We start from the raw sequence: 27,749 nt of genomic DNA, 5'->3' as shown, positions 1-27,749 counted from the left end.
GTATTTTGGCTCACTGACACTGTGAACTAAGCAATAAGGAGGAGAACCAGCTTGTTCACCCAGTTTGTCCCTCTTCATCCATGTTTTTATGACAGAAAAGAGAGTACTTTGGCTGCCTGGAAATGGAACAGCTCAAATGGAACAGCTATCGGTCCTCTGTCACTATACAAGAGGTTTTTTTTATGTCATCCAAAAAGCTTTGAATCATATGTCTTTGTAAAGTTCACTCACACACACTATGCACACAAAAAAACGATCAGTTGATCAGCATGCAGTATGCCCCATGTGACCGCTATAGTTTCAATAAGAACTTATGGATTATTGACGATTAAATATAAAGCATAGTAGGGCTATATGTATATGTTATGTTCATATACATTATATGTATATTTTTCTTATAGTATATAGTATATGTTTTCTTTTTCCTATAATGATAAGAAATATCTTCGCAAATATTTCACAATGCAGTAATTAAAAGGTAGTATTAGATTATGAAACTGAAATCGAACAAGCTGTAATTATATATTGGACGTCTTTTATATTGCTGTATTACACAATGGGTCCGTTTATTAAAGGACAATTCCGGTATTTTGAACATTGAACCTACCACCGGAAACCGGACCGGAAACGGAAACTGAAAGGGGGGCTGCTTGGTTCTCTCTATAATAGAGCTCGTATGTATGCCTCTTCCGGTAGACCCCTCATGGGACTTCTGGGCGAGGAAATTCGAATGGGAGTCAATGGAAAGAAATGTTTTGTGTGGGTCCAAATAATAATTGTTCACTGCAAAGAGTTTGACCGTTTATTGCACAATTGTTCAGTTAAAGGCTGTAGAGAAAACACAATGAGAAAGACTACACGTCTCGTATGTGACGTCACGCTCCCTGCGACTGGCGTGGACAAGACCGACAATCTCCCTATCGTCATAACTGGAAATCTACACATGGCCCGATTTATAATGGTTTTCACCTCTCTCGATGCTGTTATCCTCCCCTTGGAAAAAAAGCGGTGAAGTGGAGCAGAGAGATCGTCATGTCTGTACAAGAGTTGTGGTGACGTATTATCATTCGCGTCGAGAGCAGCGAGGGGCTGTAGTTCACAAAGCGGCCTCACACAAAGCCTAACATTATCAAACTTCCTCGCGAATTTTTTTTGTTTTCTTTGCATGAGGAATTATAATATAAATCCACAAACAACATATGTGTAATCCAGGGCATATAAAGACTGGGACCAGAAAATAATTACTTTCTCTCGATTGACTCCCATTCATATTTTACGATCTCAGAGGTCCCATGGGGGTCTACCGGAAGGGGCGGACTTACGAGCACTATAGAGTGGCGAAGTCACGCCCCTTCCGGTAGGGCTCATGGGACCTATGAGATCGAAAAATATGAATGGGTGTCAATGGAGAGAAAATAATTATTTTCTGGTCCCAGTCTTTATATGCCCTGGATTACACATATGTTGTTTGTGGATTTAAATGATAATTTTTCATGCAAAGAAAACTAAAAATGTTCGTGAAGAAGTTTGATAATTTTAGGTTTTATGTGAGGCCGCTTTGTGAACTACAGCTCTTCGCTGCTCTCGACGCATATGATATACGTCACCACACCCGCCCTTGGAACTCGGCACAGAGATGGCGATCTCTCTGCCCCACTTCACCGCTTTTTCCAAGGGGAGGATAAAAGCATCGAAAGAGGTGAAAACCATTATAAGTCGGGGCACGTGCAGAGTTTCAGTTATGCCGATGGGAAGATTGTCGGTCTTCTCCACGCCAGTCGCAGGGAGCGTGACGTCACATACGAGCAGTGTAGTCTTTCTCGTTGTGTTTTCTCTACAGCCTTTATCTGAACAATTGCACAATAAACGGTCGAACTCTTTGCATGAAAAATTATCCTTTAAATCCACAAACAACATATGTGTAATCCAGGGCATATAAAGACCGGGACCAGAAAATAATTATTTTCTCTCCATTGACACCCATTCATATTTTTCGATCTCATAGGTCCCATGAGCCCTACCGGAAGGGGCGTGACTTCGCCACTCTATAGGTCCATTTTATCGCCCCACTGTTGAGACGTAACCCATGGACCTATTATAAAACCGAGAGGGCCGAGCGAAAAGACTACAACCCACCCCCCTTTCCGTTTCCGGTCCGGTTTCCGTTTCAATGGATTTACAAAATGCCAAATCGCACACGCAGAAACTTTATTTCGCTACGATACTTGATTAGGAACATCAACGAACACCACTTACCACTCGGTGAGTTTTACATTGCTGAAAACGAGCGTTTAGGGTTTGAGTTGTTGGGGGGGGGGGGGGGGGGGGGGGGGGTGTTTTGGTGTTATCCACTCGATTTCATCCTAGGCAAACCTACGGAAGAGGATTAGGGCCACAAAAAAGTTCTGACTTTTTTCTTAGAATTCTGACTTTTTTCTCAGAATTCTGATATTAAAGTCAGAATTTTGACTTTAAACTAGGCTAGTAGGCTAGGGCAACTGGCTACTCTGCGTGTGGTTTCCTCGTACTGCATAAAGCAGTGTCTCTCCCAGTCCCACGGAGGTTGGCCAGGTTCGCAGTTCTGACTTTTTTCGCAGAATTCTGAGATTAAAGTCAGAATTTTCTGAGATTATAATCAGAACTCTGACTATTATCTCAGAATTCTGAGAATTAAATCAGCACTTATTTTTTTTTAATATGTGGCCGTAATCCTCTTCCGTACAAACCAGAAAGTGGGCTCAATGTTAAAAATACCGGTGTCCTTTAAAAACTCTTAACGTGTAGTATCCATCTGACCACAAGGTGGCCCTGTTGACCAAGTTACCACCCCTTTGAATATCTTCCACTATGTTCAGTGGCGATCTTTGTCCAAGAGTGCCTAAAGGGCCTACTATTTCTGATTGATTTTTTTATTCTTTAATTGAGTGGAAATACGTTTCCTAAGTATTTTTCAGAAGAGTTATTTGCCTCTCAAATATTGGGGCAGGTGTGTGGATGGATGAGTCAGTGATGAACATGCGTGGATGATTTGGTTTGAGTGAGCGATTGAGTGAATAAGTGATAGGGGAAGATTGTGACCTGATGAATTGGTGTTGCATGCCCCATTTAACAGTCCAATCACCTTTGATCCTTGTGGTTATTCAGATCCAGAGTGAAAGTGATATGCATTGAAATGTCTTGGATGGAACCGGATGGCATTAGAATATCATCAGGCCCACACACTGCCAACTTTATTCTCTATCAAACAGATCTAATCCTATCATCGTGTTTAATATTTGAATGAGTCTTCCATTGATTACATTTGTAAATCTGCATGTGCATAAGTTGTGCAACGTTTCTAGGTGATATATTTCCCTATGGATTCCGGGTATGAAGAAAATATATTTTAATTTGCTAACATACCATTACGTTTTTGTGTGTTTATCTGGTAAATGTATGGTACCCCCAAGCATGCTAATGATAAGAAGTTACAACTGTGTTTGCGTTGTCCCGTCAGTGATCCAGAAACAGAACACTAAATAAACAACGCCTCAAGGCGCATGGAAACAGTGATCCAGTTATGAGTTGATCTTGCAAAACTTTGTTTGGCCTTTGGTGGTGTTTACTCTGACTGAAGTTACGAAAACCATAATGTGAGCAAAAGAACAAAATGAGACCAAACCAGGGGATTTGGCTGTGCCCCGTCGTAATCACTGACATGTTGAAATGAACCCGGGGAACAAGACATACCATGGCTGCCCTGTTGTTATGTGAACTCAACTGACCTAAACTGTGTTCTGATTTCACATCATTACATTGTTGGAACTAATTGTGTCTAGTATGAGGGGTCATGCAGGACTTCTAGACAATAATCTGTTCTAAATGATTAATATCATTGAGAACTTAAACGGCCTCTTCTTTACCATGAGGGGTGATGCAAAAACACAAGGCATTTTAAAATCTAGCCACTTGTGACACGAGAAGTTCGAGTGGGTCAAACCAGATTAATGATAGCTAGATCAACCCGCCAGCCTACTATAAACTCGGGTATGGGGTGAGCTAACCATCTTGATATGTGTAGACACTCCCAATGTGATGTCACTATGGGTCGATTATTTTTTTATATCCTCTTGGGATGCCACAAGTGGATATATTTCGAAACTTGTAATGACATCATGGCAAGTACTGAAGTATAAAAGAAAAAGCCCATGAATGAATTATTAAACATTTTATTTGCTTAGATCCCCCCCCTTCCCCCCTCAACCGGACAACCTCGTAACCCTTGGCATTAGTGACCGGTCAAATATACAGTACAGCCTCAACGACATTTGGTTGGTTTGGTTTGTTATACTTGGAGCACCAGGCGGGCGGGGTCATTCTGCTTCCAGTTAGTGATTGGTCTTCGGGGACAGCCCGTTAAGGAATAAAATAAAGCATTTCAGAAATAATTTTCTGGGCTGTGGATTATTTCAAGCAAGCAAATATTCATATATCCAATAATAACATCTGTATTTATGTACACATCAACATCTCATACTAGAAACGGTAAAACGGTAATCATAAAAAAACCAGGTTATCGCGAGGCGTCTACTCAACAACGGTAGACTGGTAATTAGTAAAGTATAACACAAGGAACGTTAACACCAAGTCAAAAGTAATGCAACATAAAACAATGATTAGAATAACATTAATTGGATTTAAATACAAAAAAAATAACCTATAGTGTTGACATTCGCTTAGCGACTGCTAATTAAATCGCCTTTAATTTCAGTTTACAGGTGAACGCTGATAAAGATGAGATAACTGATGGTTATTGTAGAGTAAGGGGCAGTGAAACTATGGACCCCTGTGTAATATTATTTGCATGTTGAATGTTGTCATTCAAAGTGTACTTATTTTTCCTCATTCATGGAATAGCAACATAACAAAATGCATAAATGGATGCCATTATTTTTTAGAGACATAACCTGCCTTCAAAATCCCCGTTGCGTGACTATATGCTGCATAAACGTCCTTCCAAATCTCCTCACTTTTCTTAAATGTAAAACTTATTTCAACAAAGAACATTGTTCTGTTAAAAGCAACACTTTTATGAAATGTTAATTAGGTAGTTCAGGTTCAGACTTCAAAATAGGACCGGATACGGACGGAGATAGTACGATTTAAAGTCGTGTTCGGTTGGGACGCAGCCGTAAATTACCGATTGGCTCAATGTCCTCGGCTGAGTCTCAATTAGAGAATTAGTGTAAATTAAGCCTTCGCTGGTCGTCTGGTTGACCAGACGCCCCTACTTGATGCCGCAGGTCAAACTGTGGATCTGTTTTAACATTTGACTGTACATTTCAACGGCAGACAGACCTACATTCAAGAATATACTCCTTCCAGTGTGCAGATGGACTAGCAGCTGTAGAGCATTTTAAGAAACTGACGAGAATTAGTATATTGACTATTGTTTTCGTTAAAAAATAGTTGTTACTTGGGAGTGAAAGGTTGCACTTGTTTGTCAACATCCAGTGGAAGTCAAGTATAGTCAGCACAATATGGTTGATCTAGATTTTATATTTTTCAAATATACCCAGTTGAACAGGGAGGACATTAAGCTTACTGGCAGTGTAGCACGGAGTAAACAACATAAACAAAACAATCAATCATTTAAAAAACAATATTTGGTGTCTTTGTGCATTCAAACAAAGCAGAGGTGGTGATAGAACAGTATTTAGGTCTACTGTTGAACTAGCTATGGACCTCAGAGTGACTTGGCACTGGCCAACACTGGATAAACCCCCAGCCTCTAATCACAGAAGCACAACTGATCTTTAAAATCCATGCCACGCAAAATAATAAATCAGGAAAGAAGAAGCGTGCGGGCTGAAGCGACTGACTACGAGGACGGCAATATAACATAGACATCAAACATCTGAAACGGCTCCACCTCTGGTAAAACATTGTAATTGCATGGCTGAAAGTAGCATTACCAGGTGCAATGCCACACTTCACCTGTGGGTGTCACTGCCCCAGCCGTTTGCCATCGCTTCGTATCCGTTAAAAGCACTAACTTAGATTGAACCACAGACCCCTGGAAAATGAACCAATTAATGGGTGGAAGACTTTGTTACTAGCGAGAAAACCAGTTGGCTTAGCTTCATAAAGCTCTAGGATGATAAAGGTGGTGGTCTAATGACAAACATACTAAATGTTAAATGCCTTAAGCGTTTCTTTGAGCCTCCATTGGCAAAGGCTGCGATGCAAGAACAATACACTTCTATGACGGGGAGGGTTTCGGTACACAGCAGGTCAATTGTTTTGCTGAAGATCCTGGCCAGTGCAGTAATAAATAGAGGGAAGGTTTGGCTAGCTTCTGAAACAGGGGGGAGTTTGGATCAAACTATATGTGGAAGATGTAAGGATAAACCACAGACAAGAAGGGGAGGAATTACATTCTGACCAATTGGTACATGGTTGTTTTGACGAATATATAAATGGCTCAGCGTTGCCATGGATTAAGGGAAGGTGTATTGGCCATTAGTTCCCGTGTTCGTCCTTCAGAGATGGCTGTGATGTGAACGGGAAGGGGGAAGTATTCCAACTGCTAAATGGCCTGGAGATCAGAAACATGGGGCATTGTCGAGGGACATTTCTGAATAATTGACCACTCAAAGCTTGCCTTATTTTTAGCCACTCTGCCCTGCCAACAAGTATTACCAGTGAAACCAGTTATGGCCACCCAACAACCGATAAGGAAAGGCACTGTCCGCAGCAGCTAAGCCAAGCCACCAACCACAGCTCTGTCGTGCCCACTGTTTACGTAACAGAACCAAAGGGTTGGTTTCCCATCATTTGTGATGAATACCCATAAAAGCCAATTCGTCAGCATTTGGTGGGATACAATGCGTGTCTCAGCTACTTTGTTTGCTAGTGTTTTTTCAGAGCAGCATATGACCATGAGGGACTTTACCTAGAATAACTAAATAGGCTAAACTTATAATGGTTGACTAATGAAGTTCTGACTGGCTGTAGCTCGGGGCTATCACTAGCAGCTATAGTTAGTGGCTTTAGCTGAGGGCTGTAGTGAGCATTCCTAGCTAGCGGCTATAGCTGTACACTTTAGCTAGCAGGTGATAGCGACTGGTGCTGTTTTACTAGATGAAGAGTTGTGAACAGTCCCAGCTCATCTCCTTCTCCGGTTTCAGTAAATTAACTATTTATTTCAGTCTGGGCTTGTGGTGAAGATATACATCCCATATAGAAGCAAGCAAGCAAGCAAGCAAACATACAAACACTTAAGCCCTTATGGTGACTACAGACAGCGCTAATGAGATGCTAACTATACGCACAGTGAAGAGGGTCAAAGAAACCGTTTGATCTTTTTCAGCGATGTTAAGCACCGTACGATGTGTGCGTGAAGACAGCCACTCGCATTGCCGTGTCCAAAACGTACTCGCTCACCTCACCGACCAACCGGCTTGTTTTCCTACTTGTTTAATATGCTTCGACCAATCCCCGGCCACCACGATTCTCCAACCACAACCAATCACATGCAAGCCTCTCAGGACTCAATGCCAAAATGCACTGCAAAGCCAATCCAACCATTTCAGTTGAACCTCGCAATGCATGATGGGATAGGCTTAAAAAAACTGAAAAACAAGAGGCTCGCAACAACCTCGTTTATCTTCCAAAAAGGGGGCGGTCCAGTGCAACGCTCCGGCAACAGGAAATAAGGCCTGAACACTAATATGGGCGTGTTGGAGTCGGGGCCTGTAGGGAGGGGGAGGGGGAGGGGAGGCATCGCCCACTTTCTGCTGATTGACAGTCCGTTTGGGGGCTCTTCCATTGGCGGAGTTGTTCAGTCTCTGGACTGGTAGAACAGGATGTAACCCGATTCAGAGTTCTTGGAAATGTCCGACGTCAGCCCGTAGAACTCCTCAATGGCCTGGGCGTCGATTTTCTGCAGACGATGGGGAGAAGGGACATTGAGTAAGGTGTGAAGCCCGAAGGGCCACCGTGTGTGTGAGGGATCATACACAGCCACGGATTATGTAAGGCAAGCCGGTCATTATCCCGCAGAATAAACACTGAGCGCTTCTGCTATATGTTTTGTGATAATGACCGGCTCTCTGTACATTATCCTGATTATAACAAGGCTATGTACTAAAGAGATCAAGCACTTTTATTGCTTCAACTAAAGAAAGATTCGAGATTTATTATTTTTTCCAGAGCACAATCTGCTCTGGAAAAATAACAGGCCGCTGCTTTAACTGACATATCCGACCAAGTTGTGGAATAAATGGGGATAAGGCAGTTTGAAACGCAGAGGGATGCTGAGTCCAGGATTTTTGCTGTTGGACTGAAAGCGGTGGCAGTGTGGATGGAGTCTGGACTGTGATGCATTAGAATGCTGCTAGCTCAGATCAGGCACTTTCAGACCGTTTTCCTCTAAGCCAGGGCTCAAAACCCAGCGAAAGATAAATAGAGGAAAACTGAATGAAAGAGGCCAAGGCTACAAGAGGCTTCCACCCGAGGTCAGAAGAGACTAAATACTTGAACAAAATATAGGAATTCTTCAGAACAATTCAAAGAAAAACCCAAACATCATATACCATAAGCTAGGCCCGGACAGCTGCAGACTCAGTGGAATATTCCAGAATCTCTGTTGACACGGAACCAACTGTCAAGTGGACCAGATGTTAGAACGGGCCCTCAGGCCATGATAGTGGAAAAATACCGGGACCTCCGAGCCTTTAACCCCTCTCTCCACCCATAATGGACCAAAACAACGTTGAGGTTTCATGGAAGGCAAGTTTGCTTCTCCACTGAAGAAAAACTCTTGGGTTTTAAAGTACAGTATAGTTGTTGCTCTTCTGGGGGATGAACGGCAGTGGAGACTGGACCTCAAAGGGAAATACTGAGCAAATTTCCAATAACTGGCCAATTAAAAAACAACACCAGTGTAGTCTAGTAAACGAAGAGTCGTGATTTGCGGCGGTGGGACGGTGTACAATATAAAATGATGATTTTGACACAAAATAGACGACTCACCTCCACAATGTCGTCATCAAACAACAGCCAGAAGCCGTGGCTTTTAACGATGGTGATGTAGTGACCTCTGTTGGGACCGCTGGTCAAACAACAAGATTTGTTATTCACTGTGAAACTGCTCATTACAGAGAGGGCAGGTTTGGCTGTAAGACAACTAACAAGGGAGATTTAATACAGTAATGGGAAGTAAAGTACATTTACAATATAACAGGTCTAATCTAATTTTACGGTGTTAGAAATAAGGTAAAAGTTGTTCATTAAATAGTTTCAGGAATGAAATCTAGGGGTTGTTAGCATTTTCGGCTTGCAAGAGGTTGTTGTGCACTGGTTTTTAAGCTTAGCTTACGAAAATCGACAATATATTTAAGAAGGAGCCTGTAAACAAATCATTGATTCTCTACACGACATTAAGCCCATCCAATGAACGAGTGTAAAGGGCTCCTATTTCACCAGAGCATAGCGTAGCGTGTTGGTACAGTCCACTGGGTAAACTCATCTACCCATCGTCAAATGTGAGTGGACAACCCTCCCACTAGCGACGTCACAACCAGGTCGATTAAGCATCTGGTGACCCACCTCCCAGCAGGTGGCAAAACAGGAGCCCCCCCCCCTTCAAAAGACGCACCCAGGTGAGGTTTCTACAGTAGTCCCGGCAGTGTGTTTGTCGCCCCCTACCTGCCGCAGTGCACCACGACGGCCACCAGGTCGTACATGCGGTCGGGGTTGGTGGCGTCGCCCGAGGTGTTGAAGAGCCGCAGCTCCAGGGGGAAGACCACGCGGTAGGACAGCTTGGTGTAGCGGTGCAGCTGGTCCATGTACTTGAACCTCTTGAGGTGCAGCGCCAGGATCATGGGCAGCTTCTTCACCCTCATCCTGGAGAGGGGGGAGGGCAAGGGAGAGGGGGGGGAGGAATGGGTGAGAGGGGGGTTAGTGTTACATTTCTTATAATTCATCAGGTGTTCATTGTCAACTGATGACCTTACAATCTACAATCGGTTATCATGAATGCACGCATCCCCTATTGCCCATAAAAATCCCTCTTGGGCCTAAAAAAAATAATAATGATTTGGTTCCTGTTGGTTGTCAGTTGAGGTCATGGGTAGGTAGGAAAAAAAATTTATTTTATTTTTTTATTTTATTTTTTCCCAGCGGCAGCGAATGATATGTAGGTTGTTTTCATTTAAAAACTAGAAAATTCGCTTTTTCTTTTTTTCTTTTTTAAAGCTCATAAAATAATTTGGGTCGCACATAGATTGACATGGTCGGTACCCGGAACCGAACAGAATTTTTTTTTAGGCCCTGCCGCCTTATACCCACAGATGGTCAAATCCTTGTTTCGATTGACGGAAGGAAAACGTTGATGACAGAACGCTGTACCCAAAACTGGCCGACACCATCGGATCAACACTACTAGCCCCCAGTAATCCCCCTCCTCCACCCTCATCCTTTTTCCGTCTCCAAGTTTCCGTCCGGGAGCGGGCAGCTGGAGGGGTGGCCGGGGACGGCGCCTACGTTGGGGGCTCTTCCTGCTGGAAGAAGATGTTCCATGCCAGCAAACCACTCTGGCTGCTTACTGGAACCAATGTGGAGTACCAGGTACTAGGATGACACGCTTCAAAATGCAAGTGTGTGTGTGTGTGTGGTCTCGGTGGTACGAAACAGAAGCCAATCATAGCAAGATTTCGATACGGTGTTGGGTTACCGGGCCCCAGAGGGCCCCAAGATGTGTCCTACTTGGAGCTACCTATTTCTGTTTATTCATTAAGCAGATCCTTTCAGCCGGGAGGGGAGAGGAAGAGGAGACGAGATGGAGAGGAGAAGAAGAGTTGGAGAGGAGAAAGGAGGAGAGGATAAGAGAAGAGTAAAGGAGGCGAGAGGAGGAGAGAGCAGAGAGGACCGGAGAGTTCAATTCGAAAGGGCCCCATGTTACAACAACAGACCTTGGACCTAATGTAAGGCAGGAAGTGCCCCGGACGGTTGATGACATCACTCACCTCTTCTGTGCTTCCTGTTTGCTGCGGCACTGTTCACAGTAGTACTTGTACTCACTGCATAACGTTTCTGTGTTGCTGAAGCCCCTGTAGTCACACACACACACACACACAGCGATTAAGGTTGGACACCATAATCTTACCATAGTATTTTCTACCAGAGTAGTATTGGACACATGCGATGGAAGATAGTGTGTAATCAAAGTGTGTGTGTGTGTGCGTGTGTTTACCTGAGACAGTGTGTGATAGAGGTGTTTTGCTCCACGTCGACGGACAGGTCAAGGAAGTCCTCGTCTTTACTGCTCACCTGCACAGGTGACGAGGGAGTACATCGACAAAGTTCTGTTTAGTTCCCAATGCAGCTCAACAGTCCAATCCCGTTTGCTTGTCTTCCCCCATCTGTTGCTAGGAGACCCCGCATCCTCCACTCACCGCTTCACAGTTGAGGCAGCGTGTCTCGTTGGTCAACGTCCCCTGGAAGATCTCATGCACCCAGGTGCGCTGCGCCTCCTTCGTCCCCCCACTACTCCCTCCTCCACCTCCTCCCCCTCCACCTCCGCCTCCCCCCACGTCTCCCCCCGCATCCCCTCCCGCTCCTCCCGCTCCTCCGTTGTGGAGGAGCTTCCCGTTGTGGGCCTGCTGCTCAGGGGTCTTCTCCTCCTGCAGGAGGTCCGCGATGGTGTTGAGGAGGTAGTTGAGGAACTCGTGGGCATCCTGCTGCATGTAGTTATCAAAGAGCTCTGAGGGGGAGGATTAGGAGGAGGGAGACGGGTGGGAGAGGGGGAGGAAGTGACGTGGAGAGAGGGGGAAGAAGAGGAGGATAGAGACAGGTGGAGAGTATAAACGTGAGACGAATGAAGAAGAGAGGGGGAGCGAGAGGAGAAGGAGCAGAGACGGCAAAGGAGAGAGCAAGGGAGAGGTGCAGACCAAGATGAATAGATGGAGAGCCGGTGAGTGGAAAGAATGGCAGAGAAAATAGACGGAACGAGGAGGCGGAGAGAGGGATAAATGAGGAAGAGAAGACAGGGAAGATAAACAGCGTTGATGTTTGTTAGAGGAACCGGAGAGGAAAAGAGAGCGATCGATGGAGAACGACAGGAGTGGAGGAGCGAGAGAGGGGCCGAGAGGGAGGGAGGGAGATAGGAACATATTCAGGTCTTGTGTTGCAGTGTTTCCACATTAGTCGACTGACTCTACAGATATGATTCTGTCAGCCCTAGACCAGCAAGACTATTTGTTTTACACCTAGATAAAGAAATACAGTTGATCCAACCCTCCCTCTTTCATCATGCGTCTCTACGGTTGTTTTACCTCTCTACATCTGGCTCCCGCTCCATAGCCTTACCATGTCCCCTTCTCTACTCTATCTCCCTCCGTCAGTCTAATATAATTAAGTTACCTGCCCATGTGTGTGTGTCCCTCTCTGTTCATCAATCTCTCCCTCTCATTTCAATAGAGTTCAACTAAGCGTTATTGACTACATTAAAATGAAAAAATGTGTCTCCAAAGCATGCCGGCAGACAGGAAGCTCATCATGTAATTCAATTCTCTCTCCCTTCTCACCATTCTCCTTCCTCAGACGGGAGATGAACTTCTTGGGGGGGATGACCCCCACCTTCTTCTTCTGCGTGGCGATGCTGTTGAAGAGGTCGGCCAGGCAGGTGAGCAGAGACTCCTTACGCCTTGGCTGCACCTGCAAACACAGACACACACACACCTTAGCAAATCCCCACGATGTACCCAGGGAAATATGTATATTACTCTGACTGAAGCTGCCGCAAAACTCTTACAATAACTTCACAATTTCTAACCATAATACCTGAACTTGATCAAAACCAAGCCATATATAACCATAACTTACTCTTAACCTAACCATCTCTAAACTCAAACCTAAAAGTAATCATGAGCATCCTTCAAAACTGTACTTTTAGCAAAGGGACTTCAGATAGGTTTCAGTGGTCTGAATCCGGACATTCAAACCTGAAAAACCTGTACCAGTTCAGACCAGGTTTGATCAGTAACTCACCTTATATGCCAGAACTTTCTCTCTGAACGGCCGGCAGAAATACAACGCCTGCAGGACGGAGTTACAGTAGCAGGTGTTTCCAAACTGCAGGGACACAAACAGATTCATGGACAAGTTAGAGAGAGAAAGAGAGAGAGAGACAGAGACAAGGAGAGATAGTGAACTTATGTTTCCTCACATTGACCAATCCGAAGTAGTGTTCATTTACGGGAAACTGTTCCGGTCCAATCTCCTTCTCCAAAGCGGAGGCATTGGCGCCCTGAGAGAGGTAGAGAGAGACAGAGACAGAGACAGAGAGAGAGAATAAATATATATCCAACATAACAATGGCATGCATTAAGTCTATTAGCGATTTCCTGCAGGTCTGCATTCTTGGTTTGATTTTTTAACTTTCCTTTTATCCTTTAAGAATGCAAATTTAGCTGCTTGGATGATCAGGTTTAGATGTTAGGTGATACGTTTTTGCTTTAAGAAATTGGTTGGATCAACGGCTCCTCCTAGCTAGAGTGTTGATGTGTCCCTGAGAAAGACACTTAAATTCTAATAATAACAATACATTTCATTTGTAGAGCACTTTACATTTGAAAATCTTAAAGTGCTACAGAGTTTAAGAGAGAAAGAAGGGTTGTTAAAACATATAATACATATACAGTTAAAGAGAAATTAGCAAAAGGATTTTTTAAAAAGATAAGTTCTGCTCATGATGAGCTGGCTGTCCCCTTGCATGGTTGACTCCAACGTCGGTGTGTTAACGTGTGTATTGAACAAGCCCATTGGGCTTTGTTCCCTCCTTGCACCATTAATGTTAATGTGTGCTAAATAAATAAACTAAAATAAATAAACTAAACTATTAACATTTGTAAGTTGCTTTTGATAAAAGGTACTGAAACCACAGCCTCCAGTATTGCAGAAACATACCACTCATTAAGTCAATAGGCTGACAGTAGTGGACACTGTATACATAACACAGTAGGCCAATATATAATACACATGTATTACTATATGTAATAATTGATCAAACACAGTACAACTAGATAGGGTTCAACTAAATGCTGCTAGTTACTATATCAGATTCAAGGTGGTTAAACTGGGGGGGAAAGGTTGGTTAGAGTACTGTAGCTAGAGGGGAAGCAGTGCATCATGGGAATACGAGTCTGGACAATCCCAACCATGCATATTACCCACACTTTGCTCACTGTTGCACATTAAGGTAATATAATATTACACTATTATGCACACCACATCCGTCGTAAGCACAGACCGGCAAACAGGATGCCGTAAGGACAAAGCCACTGCTGTATACTGTAGATATGAATGCAGGACCACAATCATAGAACAATGACACAATGGTTCAAGAGATGTACCCAAAAATGACCCACGGCACCAATGTCACAGCAGAGAACACCTCTTATTTTGCATTTCTGCAGAATAATTCAACAGAACCCCTGACGAGGTGACGCATGATCCTGACCACTGGTTTACATTACAAAGAGGCAGGTCGAATAATTCAGACATGGACATTAATCGCCGGTGAAAAATAAAAAGGTTGTAAATGTGTATGAAGTTATTATGATATAATAATTGCACATGTGTTCCTGAACAGTTATCCCAATAATGTAGCATCTTGTTTCAGGCAAATAGAGTTCCAGTGAACTCCGTGCCAGGTCAATGAGTAGCAGGTAGGGGGTTAGGGCATCTTGCTAGAAGATGCCTACAGGTAGACTGCGGACATTGGGAATCGAACCCAGTACTATTCGGCTGGTAGCAGACCACCTGAACCAATAGACTATCCTGAATGCAACTTAAGTAACTAAAAACTACTGTATATAAAAACCGACCCCAATGATGTTCCTCTCTTATGGGCTGTTTTCTGAATGCTGAGTTTTCTATAGACTCTGTTAAAGTCTGACAGTGACGTCAGGCTAATTCTGAGCTAAGCTGGTTAGCCGTGCTTCAACCTTTGATCAGCCCTGAGGTCTCATTGACAACAAGGTACGCAGGGTGTAGATACAACACAACAAGAACAACAGTAAGCCTCAATACAACTTGGCCTCCAAAACAGACATACCCCAGTGTTGTGTTTGGACTAGCTCACGGCTAAAGGGCTAGCTGTGTACCATCATCATGATGATGATTCCCACTGAGGTTAGCAAGTTATCTAAACCACTACATTGATATCGCCAACAGACCAGCTGCTAACACGCTGAAGCTATGTTAGCACGTCTGCTTACAGACCAGCTTAATTTACAGGTAAAGCAAGTTACGACCTAACAGAGCAGCTAGCTTAACTGAACTCCGTAGTGTTAGCTGGTCCGACTTAGCTTAGCTTTAGCTTGTTAACACGTCAGGGTCCACCGGACACACAAAACAAACACAACACCAACACAAACACCGGAATAACGGGTTTATACCGTACCATCGTACAAATCGAGGCGATCTTTCGGACTGTCATCAGTATTTCCATCCGTAATCCTCCATACTGGACCTGGACCACCTGTGTTTAGAAACGATCGCAGCCGAATAGGGCTGCAGAGTTCCGGGGAAACCTTTCCGCCCGTCCGGCCTGTCTGGTGGTCGTGGTGGTGGTGGAGGAGGGAGTGTCGCTGACGCACCGTGCAGGGTTGCTTGGTTCAAGGCATAATACCACGGCGTGGGGCGGTGCCGTGTGAGACAGACTGTTGAGGTTATAGAATCCGCATTGAGCTTCACAACTGGAGGTACAATGACAGAAAACGACTGTCCCCGAAGTGGACCGGAACGACGGAGTAAAAACAAACTGATATGTCAGCCGACCTCAGCTGTCAATGATGGTGGCATTTTTGTTTTTCTTTTTTACCCTTCTTTTACTCTTGGTATAAATATTGTATATTATATACGTATATATATTAAGATATAATTTAGTTTTTTGTAGCTGTATTCTAATTTCATGTAAGAAACAACAACTATATTTGAATATACATGTATATTATATTTATGCAATATATTTTTAACCCTCACCCTAACATTAAGTTCTTCAACACATCTAGAATAAAACGATACAAACAAGGTTTATCTGATCCTTTAGATACTTTATGGGAACAGTGACCACCCACGCGCCGTCGGTGCGGTTGCACGCGCACTGTGCCAAAATGCGCGTCATCCATTTATTATTTTTGAGCAAGCAATTTTTTTTTCGATATAAACTGTCGTTTAACGACCTTGGCCAATAATAACTTCGTATTAATGACTTAGTACTCCGTACGTTTGCATAAGTACTAGTAAGACCTTGTGGACCTATGAAAGGCTAATAGGTGTAATTACTACTAATAGTTGTAATTACTACTTATAGTTTTAATTACTACTAATAGTTTTTGCCATGCAAGCCAAATCTTGAGGTATTTATTTGATGCGGCAGCCAAATTCAGACGCGTCTGGGAATATTGAGCCAATGGTTAGCACACACACACACACACACACACACACACACACACACACACACACACACACACACACACACACACACACACACACACACACACACACACACACACGCGCAAACACACACACTCTCTCTCTCTCTCTCTCTCTCTCTTCTCTCTTCTCTCTTCTCTCTTCTCTCTCGTATGCGTTTGTTTGTGCGCGCACTAATCCCGGATGACTAAAACTTATATTCAGTTTGGTATTAAAAAAAAAAGCAACGCCTAAATTCGATGCATAATCTGCTATCGCTGCCCTTCTTTGGATGCCCCACAAGCGGGAAGCGGGAATTCCAGTCCATTTTCTGAATCAACGGGGAGTGTTGACTTGACCGCACGGACCGAGGACTTTACTTCGCCTGTCCACACTACCACGGACTCTAGGAAAGGGCCACCCTCACCCACCACTGAAGATAGCAGTGAGGAAAGATAGAGAGATAGGTTTGGTGGAGGGAGGCACACAGACCGCCTTGCCAGACAGGCTGATAACGGACCGGAGCGAGGGGAGCTAAATGCGGATCACAGCCGACCCAACGAGGACGATGAGCGGTGGCGGCTCTGGCAACTTTCTGTTGGTTCCCATACCGGAGTACCCTGTGCTGGACTGCGTGGTTCCCAACAAAAACGTAAAAATCGTGGTGTTGGGTGCAAGCAACGTCGGGAAAACTGGTAAGACAATGGGGTTTTAAAACTTGTTCGACAAATTAAACTGAGTGGAGCAGCTCAGCAAAAAAAAAAAAAAGTAGAGATTTCCAATTCATCCTACATTTTAAGTCATTGTCTTGGGGAAAAAAAAAAGGGGTAGCTGACTTCAACATGTCCTCATTCTTAAGACCATTTCACGCATGTCTATGTCTTCCTAAAACTGGTTTTGTTCAGTGAGGCCAGTGTATTTTGTTCTCCTGAGATCACAAGAAATGTAATTGTCCATAACTAACCAGTTCAAAAGGAATGTCGGAAGTTACATTCAGAGCCAACAGGGGGCGACAGATCGGCAAACACGCCACATGATATTCATCCAATAGTCGATTATTAGAAATAATTATTTTGTATTGGTAACTGTAAAAAGTCTAAAACAATACGTGAAAGGCAACACAAACCTATATGTAATTTCTTCATCATAACAGGAATTCAATTGTATATCCATGGTTCATATCCTAGATAGATTTGTAGATTTGTTGAGGGTTATTATGACAGCCCTTTTCAACACAAATCATGCTCTGTCCAAACACGGCACTCTTATTGTGCTACTCATCCTGTTTCCTGCCATTTCAGCACTCATTGTCCGCTTCCTCACCAAGAGGTTCATAGGAGACTATGAAGCCAACACCGGTAAGATTTTCATCCAAAAATTGAAGCCATCGATTGATTAAGCCATCCATTCATTCATAGATTAATTAATTCCTCAATACATTCATTCATCCATATGAAATTGATCCATTAGGGGTATTTTTTGAAGAGTGAGAGAGGACTAGGGTTTGTGGGGAGTAAAGGAGGAGGCTATGCAGACCTATATCCACCTCTATCTCTCTCTTGTCTCTCCATCCATCCGTACTCACTCTCCCCACCTCTCCACTTTTCCTCCTCCTGTCTCCATCATTCCACCCGTCTCTCTCCATCCCTCCCCCTCTCCTCCACCTGTCTGTCTCTCCACCTGTCTGTCTCTCCGCCTGAGTGTCTCTCAGGTGCTCTGTATTCCAGGAAGTTGAATCTGGAGGGCGAGGAGGTCTCATTGCAGGTCCAGGACACACCCTGCGTAGCTCTCCAGGTAACACACACACACATACGCAAGCACGCACGTACTCACACACTCAAACTCACACAAACTTCTCATAATATTTTATTATTTTTATTATTTATCTTTTATTGTTCCATGTTTATATTGTATTGGGGCTTCATTTTGAATATAGTTGGACCAGAAGAATGCATAATGGCTGCTGGTCCAATGGCATTCCAGTGTAAATACCCCCCCCCCCCCCCCCCCACCACGCCTGTTCTCTGTTTGCCCTACACAACCTTTGACCTTCTAATTTCGATGAACAGTGAACACAGATTATCCACACAGAAAAACGCACACCGAATAGCAGCCATCTTTATTACTAACGCCAGGAACGGAAAAACATGAAACTGATAGTTATGTATCAGTTCATAAGTGATGTTCATCCGGATTACATCCAGATCCGGCTTTACTTTGAACTGTGAACATGAAGGTGAACCCTAGGGTCTGCCGCTGTTTGCTGTTTGCTCAGAGGGAAGAGCAGTCCCTAAAAAGTTAAAGAATAACTACGCCAACAGAAGTGGACCCCGCCAGAAATGCACACTAAACACAAGGCTTACATGGAAGACACTAAACAGTCCACACTTAAACTCGTCCAAATCTAAATTTTCTATAACGCTAACATCCTGCTTCCTCGGAAATGGGTCACATTAAGGAAGCAAGGAGTGGTCTGCCTCTATCTGTAACCTCAGTGGATAGAACAGCACTATGTAAAGTACAAATACAAGGTAGAACATCTGTACACATCCCTTACTTGTCAAACTCATCTCAAATCCATATTTTCAAATCCTCTCTCTCTCTCGCTCTCGCTCTCGCTCTCGCTCTCTCTCTCCCCCTCCCTCCCTCCCTTTCAGGATGATGTGGACGGGTTGTACTGCCAGGAACAGATAAATAGGTGAGCTCTATCTTTCATGTTTCTATCTGTCTGTCTTCCTTCATCTATCTTTTCTTTGTCTTGCTCTTTCTTCATTCTTTCGTTCTTCCTTTTCTTCATTCTTTCGTTGTTGCTTCCTTCTTTCTTACATTCTTTCCTTGGAATGAGCTAAATGTGTCCAGCGCTTTCGCCGGGTCTGAATCTGATCTTTTGCTCTGTCCCCGGTAAACCTCTCTCTCTCTTAATCAGTCTCTATCATCTCTGGACCGCTCTCACTCGCTCCATCATCTATCTCTACAATCTCTCCTATCTGCTGCATCTCTCTCTCTCTCTCTCTCTCTCTCTCTCTCTCTCTCTCTCTCTCTCTCTCTCTCTCTCTCTCTCTCTCTCTCTCTCTCTCTCTCTCTCTCTCTCTCTCTCTCTCTCTCTCTCTCTCTCTCTCTCTCTCTCTCTCTCTCTCTCTCTCTCTCTCTCTCTCTCTCTCTCTCCGGAGCCTACTGACATACAGAGTCTATATAGCGGTGTCCTTCCCTGTGACTCCAGGTCCATCTACTGGGCAGACGGCTACGTCCTGGTGTTCTCCATCACCGACTACAACAGCTACCGCACCATCCAGCCTCTGTACCAGCATGTCCGCCGCATCCACCCCTCGGGGAACATACCTGTCATACTGGTGAGGGTGTGTGTGTGTGTGTGTCACATATATAATCAGAAGACACTGAAATGTGCTTGTGTTTGTCTTAATCCAAGCTACATTTTAAATGAATTAGTTCATGGATTCGTCTCATTTGTTCATGCATGTACTCAGCATTATGTTAGTCGCCTCACCAGTAATAATCTATCATCTATAATCCCTACTCCGTCACATGATGCGGTATAATCTGATGTGTAATCCGCAGGTGGGCAACAAGAGCGACCTGCTGAGGGCCCGGCAGGTGCCTGCGGAGGAGGGGGAGGGGCTAGCCGCCAGCCTAGGTAGACACACCGTATCTCCTTATGGGTAGCTGGAGCTTCTGTCCGCTAGCGACCGTTGTCAACAAACAGAGGTTTTCCTTCCCTCTCAGGGGGGGTGTACTTTGAGGCGTCGGCGAGAGAGAACCACGACGGCGTCCACGCGGCCTTCCTCCAGCTCTGTCAGGAGGTACACTGCCCCCCCCCCCCCCCCCCCCGGTCTTCTTACACTACCGCTTCCTGTTTTGCTTAATGGGAGGCATTTGCTGTCACCCTGTTGATGGACACGTTTTTATTGAACACATCACAAATCTCATATCAAAGGGTTTTTATACCCGTAGTAAAAAGTATTAAAAACGAATGATGTTTGATTTAGAAACTGAGCAATTTAATTCAGTTTCTTCTTCTTCTTCGTCGGAAAATTCTGCAGTTTTACCTGCAACCCTTTTTCGGTTTTACAATCTTCTGAATCCCACGTGCGACGTTTCTCCCCTCCCCCTCTAGGTGAGCCGGGCGCTGGGCGGGGGGAACGGGGAGAAGCGGAGGGCCGGGCTCCACCTGGCCAGGCCCAAGTCCCCCAACATGCAGGAGCTCAAGAGGAGGTTCCGCCAGGTCCTCTCCTCCAAGGTCAAGTCGGCCTCGGGTCCCTGATCCCCGCGACCGGGAGTCCGGCACAATCCGGAGAGTAAAACACGTAACGGATTCAAATGATTACCTCTCCGATGACGGAAATCGCGCAATTATGGACCAGGTTTATTTTTCTTTGATTTTTCGGGAAATGACCGGTTCTGATCTGATACTAAGAATTCGGAAGAACGTTTTAGCCACCGTGTTTGAACCACCAGATTGAAACTCTGACTTTGGCTAAAGAGGTGGCAAGGGAAAGATGTCACTTTGACAGGAAGTTACAATTAAAGTTGCTTCGTTGGATGAATGGACAGATGGATTGCTAAAAGGATAATGAACGTATGGATGGTGAGTTAAACAGGTGGTTGGATGTTTGGAGGGATGGCTAGATGGTGAAAGGATGGATGGATGGATGGATGGATGATGACTGATTTGGATGGATGGGCCGAGTAGCTGATGGACAGCAGAAGTGATTCAAATCCCAGGAAGCTCTTTACCAAAAGGAACCATGACCTCACTACCTGATGCCATTCCGATAGCCCACCAGCATGTCGCCTGCGGATCCAAATGACATCATCATGGTGTGACATCATCATGGTGTGACATCATCATTGTGTGACGCCACTATCGTTTTTGTGTGACGTTATCATAATGTAAGATGGGCAAAACGCAGAGGATTGTTGCCAAATAACAGATTCTTTTCTAACGGATGGTTTGTCTCTGAGCTTCGCCCTTTGCCCCAGTCTCTCGCTAGCGAGCTGTGACACTTGAATGGTTGGGAGGGTTAGACTGACAGGACGGTGATCCAACCAGAGTGGAGCAGACAGTACGACCGTAACCAATCATGGACAGCCAGGACGTATCTGTTTTATACCTCTCAGTAATGGATTGAGCCGTAAGGTATTGTATTGTCCCAACTGTTTTGACAATGTATTGATGCTGTACTGACTCAGTATTGATATGTATTGATACAGTATCGATAATACTCGATACAGTATACTCAGTATCAATGTGTTCAGAATTTATGAATAATAAATTCTGTGTAAAAAATGTATAATTTGACATGGTGTGTGAAAGAATCTAGTAGGGGTTAGAGGACAAAACTAAACAGATTTTATGCCTTTCATTTCAAATCTCAAATCTCTCTTCAATCCTGGAATAGATTTAATCTATAACACAATACAGGACATCTGGATACATTATGAACCGAAGTCATGAACAATAAGGTACAGTTGACTGAATGTTATAGAATTTATGGAAACTGTGCGACGCCGGATTCCACATCTGTTAGCTATAAATATACATCACTATCTACCGTATATATTTAAAAAGAAAATATACAGTGTCTACGCGCTATAATATATAGCAAATGCATTAAAACTGTTGAAAAGGTTTGTGTGTGTGTGTGTGTGTGTGTGTGTATGCAGTGTGCTCGCATGTGCGTATGAGTATTTCAGTGTGTGCGGGAAAGGGGGTGTATCTAAGTGTTTGTGTGTGTTTGATAGAGAAAGTAATGCAGTTTGTGTATGTGTGCAACGCGTATGTCTGTGAATGTGTGTGAGTTGTGTGTGTGTGTGTGTGTGTGTGTCTGTGTTTGCGGGGAATGGTTTAATCTCTGGCTAACGGTGTGTGTGTTAAGAAACCGCAGCACTACGGGCCAATAGGTCATGAGAAACATCTGGAGTAAGTTGATACACACACACACACACACACACACACACACACACACACACACACACACACACACAAAAAGGCTTGATACACACACACACACACACACACACACACACACACACACACACACACACACACACACACACACACACAAATATGAATACACTAGACACACTCGCGCACACACAGACCTCTTCTATAATTGTATTAATTATCTATTTATTGTTCTATGTATTTCTTGTGCAAATACACTTAAACTGCAAAGATATACACATGCTCTCACACACACACTGATCAACACAACCCCCCATCACCAAGAACTCACGGTTAATCACCCAGGGAGTCACTCAAACAGACAAACACATTTTCTAACACAGTCACGCTCGCTCAAACACTCACGAAAACCTTCTGGAAAATGGTGAGCGGACCCCAGCATGTTGACCTCGTGACCTCATGACCTGAGGACCAGGGTTTTTCTGGAAGCCTCATTTGTCTCGGTCCAGGGGTCTGTCTCCTACTCCCCGCTGCACCGCAGACTGTGAGAGTGTGCATGTGTAACAGTGCACGTGAGAGTGTACATCTGACAGCGTGCATATGAGAGTGTATACGTGAAGACCGATACAGTCCTGATTGGTTGTAGTTTGCAGTCACAATCGTGCATGTGAAACTACAGCCAATAAGCTGTCCCCGCTTCACATGCACTCTCTCACGTGCACTCTCTCTCACATGTACTCTGATAGCGAGAGAACTCTAGCGGTGCTACTGTTCCGGACTTAACATTAATAGGGTCGTTGTTCAATTCTAGTTTCTAGTTACATATTTATACATAGATACAAGTCCATTCCTCTACACAATAAAAGTACCCCCTCATACTTCTCTAACTTTCACTCTTTTGGACTTGCACACCCACACACACACACACACACACACACACACACACACACACACACACACACACACACACACACACACACACACACACACACACACACACACACACACACACACACACACTATAAAAGGACAACATATGGAAGGCATATGTGTGTCTTTCCAGCCCATGAACATCTTTCTAACAGTCCCTGTGTGTGCATATTCTGCATTCTATTCCGAGCCCACCCTTTTGGTTATCATTAAAGTTTTTCTCAGTCGCTTTGGTACATTTCTCAGATCAGAATTGAAATTTGCAAAACAGTAAGTGCATTTCTCAAAACAATTTGTACAAATAGCAAAACACCATGGATTTCATGCAAAAGCCAGTCTCTCAAAATCCTTAGTTTGTTTCTCAAAAGTAAATATTTGTGTCAATGAACACAGTGCCACCACAATGACAAGTCCTTGTGTCATTGTGTACGGATAAGACAGTCAAATTGCTTAGTCATGTTGTCAATATAACAGTGTACTCTGGAGAGATGTTCTGATGTAAACTGGCTAAAGTTTTGAAGACAATTATTGTAAATTGTAATTTACACCTTAGTGTATGTGGGAGATTGATTGCAAGAGACTGGACAAGATTCCCATTTACGCTTTGACTGTTTGTACTGTAATTTGTTGACAGATCATGTCATTGCTAGAAATGTGAACATAGGAAAATCTCCTTAGGGTAAACTGTACATGCATTGCTGTAGGAATTACAGTGCAGTCTTCCTACACCTCCTGACGTTCCTGTCTGTTGGGCCACAAATTCTAAGGCAGCCTCACTCCTATGCCTCTTCTTCTTCTATCTGGCTGTTGACCCTGTCCAATTCCTTGTCCTTCCATTGTCAGACAATGTAACATTGTGTTGTGCTCCAGCTATATATATACTTGCCAGCTCATGGTTCAGGAGATGCACCTTTGAGCAATTTCAGTAAACTAGTTGATCGTTTGTTGATCTAACACTATTCACCTGGTAGCATGTTTACCAATTCAGGACAGATTTAGAAAAAAAAGTCTAATGGAAATGTATAGAAATATGGTTGACATATTATGACAACTTGTTGAACCATTTTGCATGAAAGACTTATGCAATGAACTAATGCCTAAATGTTGTGGGGGTGAGACTAGGGCTGGGCGATATGGGCCAAAATGAATATCTCGATATATTTTTACTATATCTCGATACACGATATATATCTCGATATATTTTGAATCTCCTCTAGAGCACATCATAAATGCTCGATTCAACCATGTCTGGCATAATGTTACGTCAGTAATAATTCTAGTATTCCTGAAATATAAGTCTGCATGTAGATTACATGAAACAACAGATTGTTTAAACTCATTAGTGCTTTGTATTGGAACAATTTAGAACTTGCACATAAGAAAAGGAAAATCACAGCAAGTTAGATTTACCAACACAGCATTTATTCAAACCGTTAATTATTTATTAACTGTTAATAATAATTATTATAGATACACTGCCAGACGACGGATCCAATGCTATTCTTTTTCAAAACCAAATCCTCAGTTTCCATCCTTTTTTCTCTCTCGCTGTTCTCACTCACCGGTCGGAGACACACCTACAGCAGCGCGCCGTCCAGACTACGTCACACACGCGCGTCCATGAGAATCTCGCGGACTCGCAACGGGCGGGGGGAGTGAGTGTGTTTGTGCCATTGCATGTCTTTACCTTTTGTGGAAGAGGGAGAGACGTCGGACGCGAGCTTTTGATATTATACAATTATATTATATTATATACTATTATATATAGAGCTCCGGGAGTCGCAAACGGCAACAATCACTTTCTCCTCCATGCTGCAGTTCACCCCGGACTGCACTGAGTTTGACGGTTGAACGCTGATTGGCTGTTTACGTTACATATGTCACTCAGTGACCACGCTGTTGAACGCTGATTGGCTGTCATCACGAGAAATGAAAATACATTTCAACTTTGTCGCGCCACAAATCCTCGTGAACGCGCTCGCCTCTGCACAGCGAAAGTGTGGCGCGACAAATCAAAACTTGGTTTTCTCTCGCGAAGAATTCGCCCAATACGCGTCTACGTTCACTTTATATGGGATGTTGTCGCCCTATCGCGTTTGCTGTGAACGCACAATGAGTATGCCGGCGGCAGCAAAAATAAACATTACGTGCCAATTTGTATTCGATGTTCGCGACAGGGGCATTTTATACATCCCCTGGAGAACATCTCGCGATACATCGCATATATTCGATATATCGCCCAGCCCTAGGTGAGACTATTCAATAGAGACCATGCGCGCAGATGGGGGGGGGGACGGGGGGGACATGTCCCCCTCAGATTCATAGTGACCCCCCCACTCTGTCCCTACATAAGGCGACAAACATCGCCGGTAAAACGGAGGATTGATGTTCCGTTAGTTAGACTACATAAGGGGACAAACACCGCCGGTAAAACAGAGGATTAACGTTCCGTTAGTTCGACTATTTTACATGCAGCACGCATTGAGAGCCTGGCGTTTGTGTGCTACGACTAATGGTGCGTTCCAGTTGTGCACGAATGTCAGAATTTCCGTGCTCCAAGTCAGAATTGTAATCAGAACCCCCTGTGAAGTTGGATCTCCAACTCAGAAAGTCGGATTAATCTCACCAGCCAGACATAGAATTCATGCTATCTGCTACTCACGTAAAAAGTAGTTACATGTTTTGTTTTTACGTTTGTGAGGCTGGGACGCGCTGGGAGCACTCAACTTTGGGGTTACGTTGTTCCGAGCTCCAAGTTCCGACTTTCAGTGTAAATTGAACACACCATAAGGCACGACTCTCACTCCCCAGGGTCCTAAAGAGGAACTGGTTGCTCAGCCGCGCCTGTACCTGTTGCGGTGATCATTATGACAGAGCGGCTGCAATGAAGAAACAAAATGAAGCAGCAAAAAACAATCTTTTTTTTTAAAAACAAACAAAGTAAGTAGGCTATCCTATCCTACGCCTGTTGCCTGTTGACTTTCCCAAATGTGGCAGCTAATGTATTGTTGAGTAGCTAGTGACATTAATAAACGGCATTTACTCTTACCTTAAGTAGGCTAAATGTAAAATAAAAGTATTTTTATGCCGTGGGTGAATAGCTTTAATGTTTTTTTCATTTTTATGTATAATCTTAGAAAATTCCTAAAGACATTTTGAGTGTGCCTGGCTCTGGCCCATACCTTGTCATTCTCTTTAGCTAGCTACCTACCTACACTCTAGTGATAATGTCACACACTCTAGCTGTGAACATTCTACCAATACACCCCCATACATTTTTATGGCCTGATTTTTGGAGATTTATCTGCAAACTGTTTGGCTTAGAAAAGTCAGAGCACTAATCTCCCCACCGAGCCGCCGTTTTGGTACCTTTTTGTGTGTGTGCGACCAAAACTGGGAGGAGTAGTCGACCGAATAACGTAGAGAATAATACAATATTATAATAACTATGGTGGATAGTAGTAGTGTGCTTTTCCAGGCACACTAATAAGCAACTGTTAAGTGAAATTATAAGATTTAAAATGTCAACATTATCCTCCTGGCCTGCAGGCAATTCCTGATGACAGTGAGGCAGGCCCTTGTCAGTCAAGAAAGAGACTGCATGAGGAAGGAGAGAAAGAAGGAATACAGACAGAAGAAGCAGGGACAGAACAAGGAGGGAAAGGAGGAATACAGACAGAAGAAGGGGACAGCCACAGTAGAAAAAGACAGCATGAGGAAGGAGAGAAAGAAGGAATACAGACAGAAGAAGCAGGGACAGAACAAGGAGGGAAAGAAGGAATACAGACAGAAGAAGGGGACAGCCACAGTAGAAAAAGACTGCATGAGGAAGGAGGGAAAGAAGGAATACAGACAGAAGAAGCAGGGACAGAACAAGGAGGGACAGGAGGCGACACAGATGGAAAGGAAGTTGACATGATAATGACATATACAAAGCCAAATCAACCTGACCCTTTCAGTGCAAACCATTGGCCCATAGGCTATTACGAAAGTAACTACTTGAGCGCTAGTTAAAGCCCAAATTACACAAAAATAACTTATTGAGTTGAAATAATTTGCTGACAGCTTGGTCCCCCCCAGTTCAAAAATCCCATCTGCGCCCCTGATAGAGACCCATTACAATACATCTCGATCAACATGACATAAGCAGTTGATAATGTAGGAATTGTACATAATCATTTGCATGAATGTACCAAAGCATTTGCAACTTGTTCAAAGAAATGAGAAACTGCTTTTTTTATGTGCACAATTGACACAATGATGTGAAGACTGAACAGGTAGTTTTGAGAATTTCAATTCTGATCTGAGAAATGTACCAAAGCGACTTGAGAAAAACTGTAATACATTACTACAACTACTACTTCTATGACTTCTATGTACCGGTACATGTTCATAAAGTTCCACATTGTGTCCAAGATCCCGCCACCCACAGTTG

At 43.8% G+C, this 27,749-nt stretch overlaps 2 protein-coding genes and 1 long non-coding RNA gene across 4 annotated transcripts; 2 read left to right on the top strand and 1 right to left on the bottom strand.

The window, feature by feature from the left end:
- Window positions 1-10: 10 nt before the first annotated feature.
- On the top strand, window positions 11-11,502 carry LOC132475959 (uncharacterized). 2 transcript variants are annotated; one of them, XR_009530038.1, is made up of 4 exons: window positions 11-2,262; window positions 10,478-10,611; window positions 10,785-10,967; window positions 11,416-11,502. It is a non-coding gene; the product is annotated as an uncharacterized LOC132475959 (long non-coding RNA). The 2 variants fall into 2 exon arrangements; XR_009530037.1 differs by having other exon boundaries at window positions 10,782-10,967.
- Window positions 4,193-15,948, bottom strand: usp12b (ubiquitin specific peptidase 12b). The gene is made up of 10 exons (XM_060077308.1): window positions 15,449-15,948; window positions 13,211-13,291; window positions 13,033-13,116; window positions 12,570-12,699; window positions 11,439-11,746; window positions 11,237-11,313; window positions 11,010-11,093; window positions 9,691-9,888; window positions 9,016-9,094; window positions 4,193-7,924 (listed from the first exon to the last, which is right to left on the bottom strand). The coding sequence occupies exons 1-10, from the start codon at window positions 15,494-15,496 to the stop codon at window positions 7,823-7,825; spliced, it is 1,191 nt and encodes a 396-aa protein (XP_059933291.1). The 5' UTR covers window positions 15,497-15,948; the 3' UTR covers window positions 4,193-7,822.
- A 671-nt stretch (window positions 15,949-16,619) lies between these two features.
- On the top strand, window positions 16,620-21,773 carry rasl11a (RAS-like, family 11, member A). Its single transcript, XM_060077330.1, has 8 exons — window positions 16,620-17,156; window positions 17,763-17,819; window positions 18,173-18,255; window positions 19,119-19,159; window positions 19,682-19,811; window positions 20,038-20,113; window positions 20,203-20,279; window positions 20,594-21,773. Exons 1-8 carry the CDS (start codon window positions 17,000-17,002, stop codon window positions 20,738-20,740), a joined length of 768 nt encoding a protein of 255 aa, XP_059933313.1. The 5' UTR covers window positions 16,620-16,999; the 3' UTR covers window positions 20,741-21,773.
- The last annotated feature ends 5,976 nt before the right edge of the window (window positions 21,774-27,749 follow it).

This window comes from Gadus macrocephalus, chromosome 17 (assembly GCF_031168955.1).
Source record: "Gadus macrocephalus chromosome 17, ASM3116895v1".
Lineage (NCBI taxonomy): Eukaryota > Metazoa > Chordata > Actinopteri > Gadiformes > Gadidae > Gadus > Gadus macrocephalus.
The sequence above is the reverse complement of the archived record's forward strand: the minus strand, read 5'-3'. Positions and strand labels throughout refer to the sequence as shown.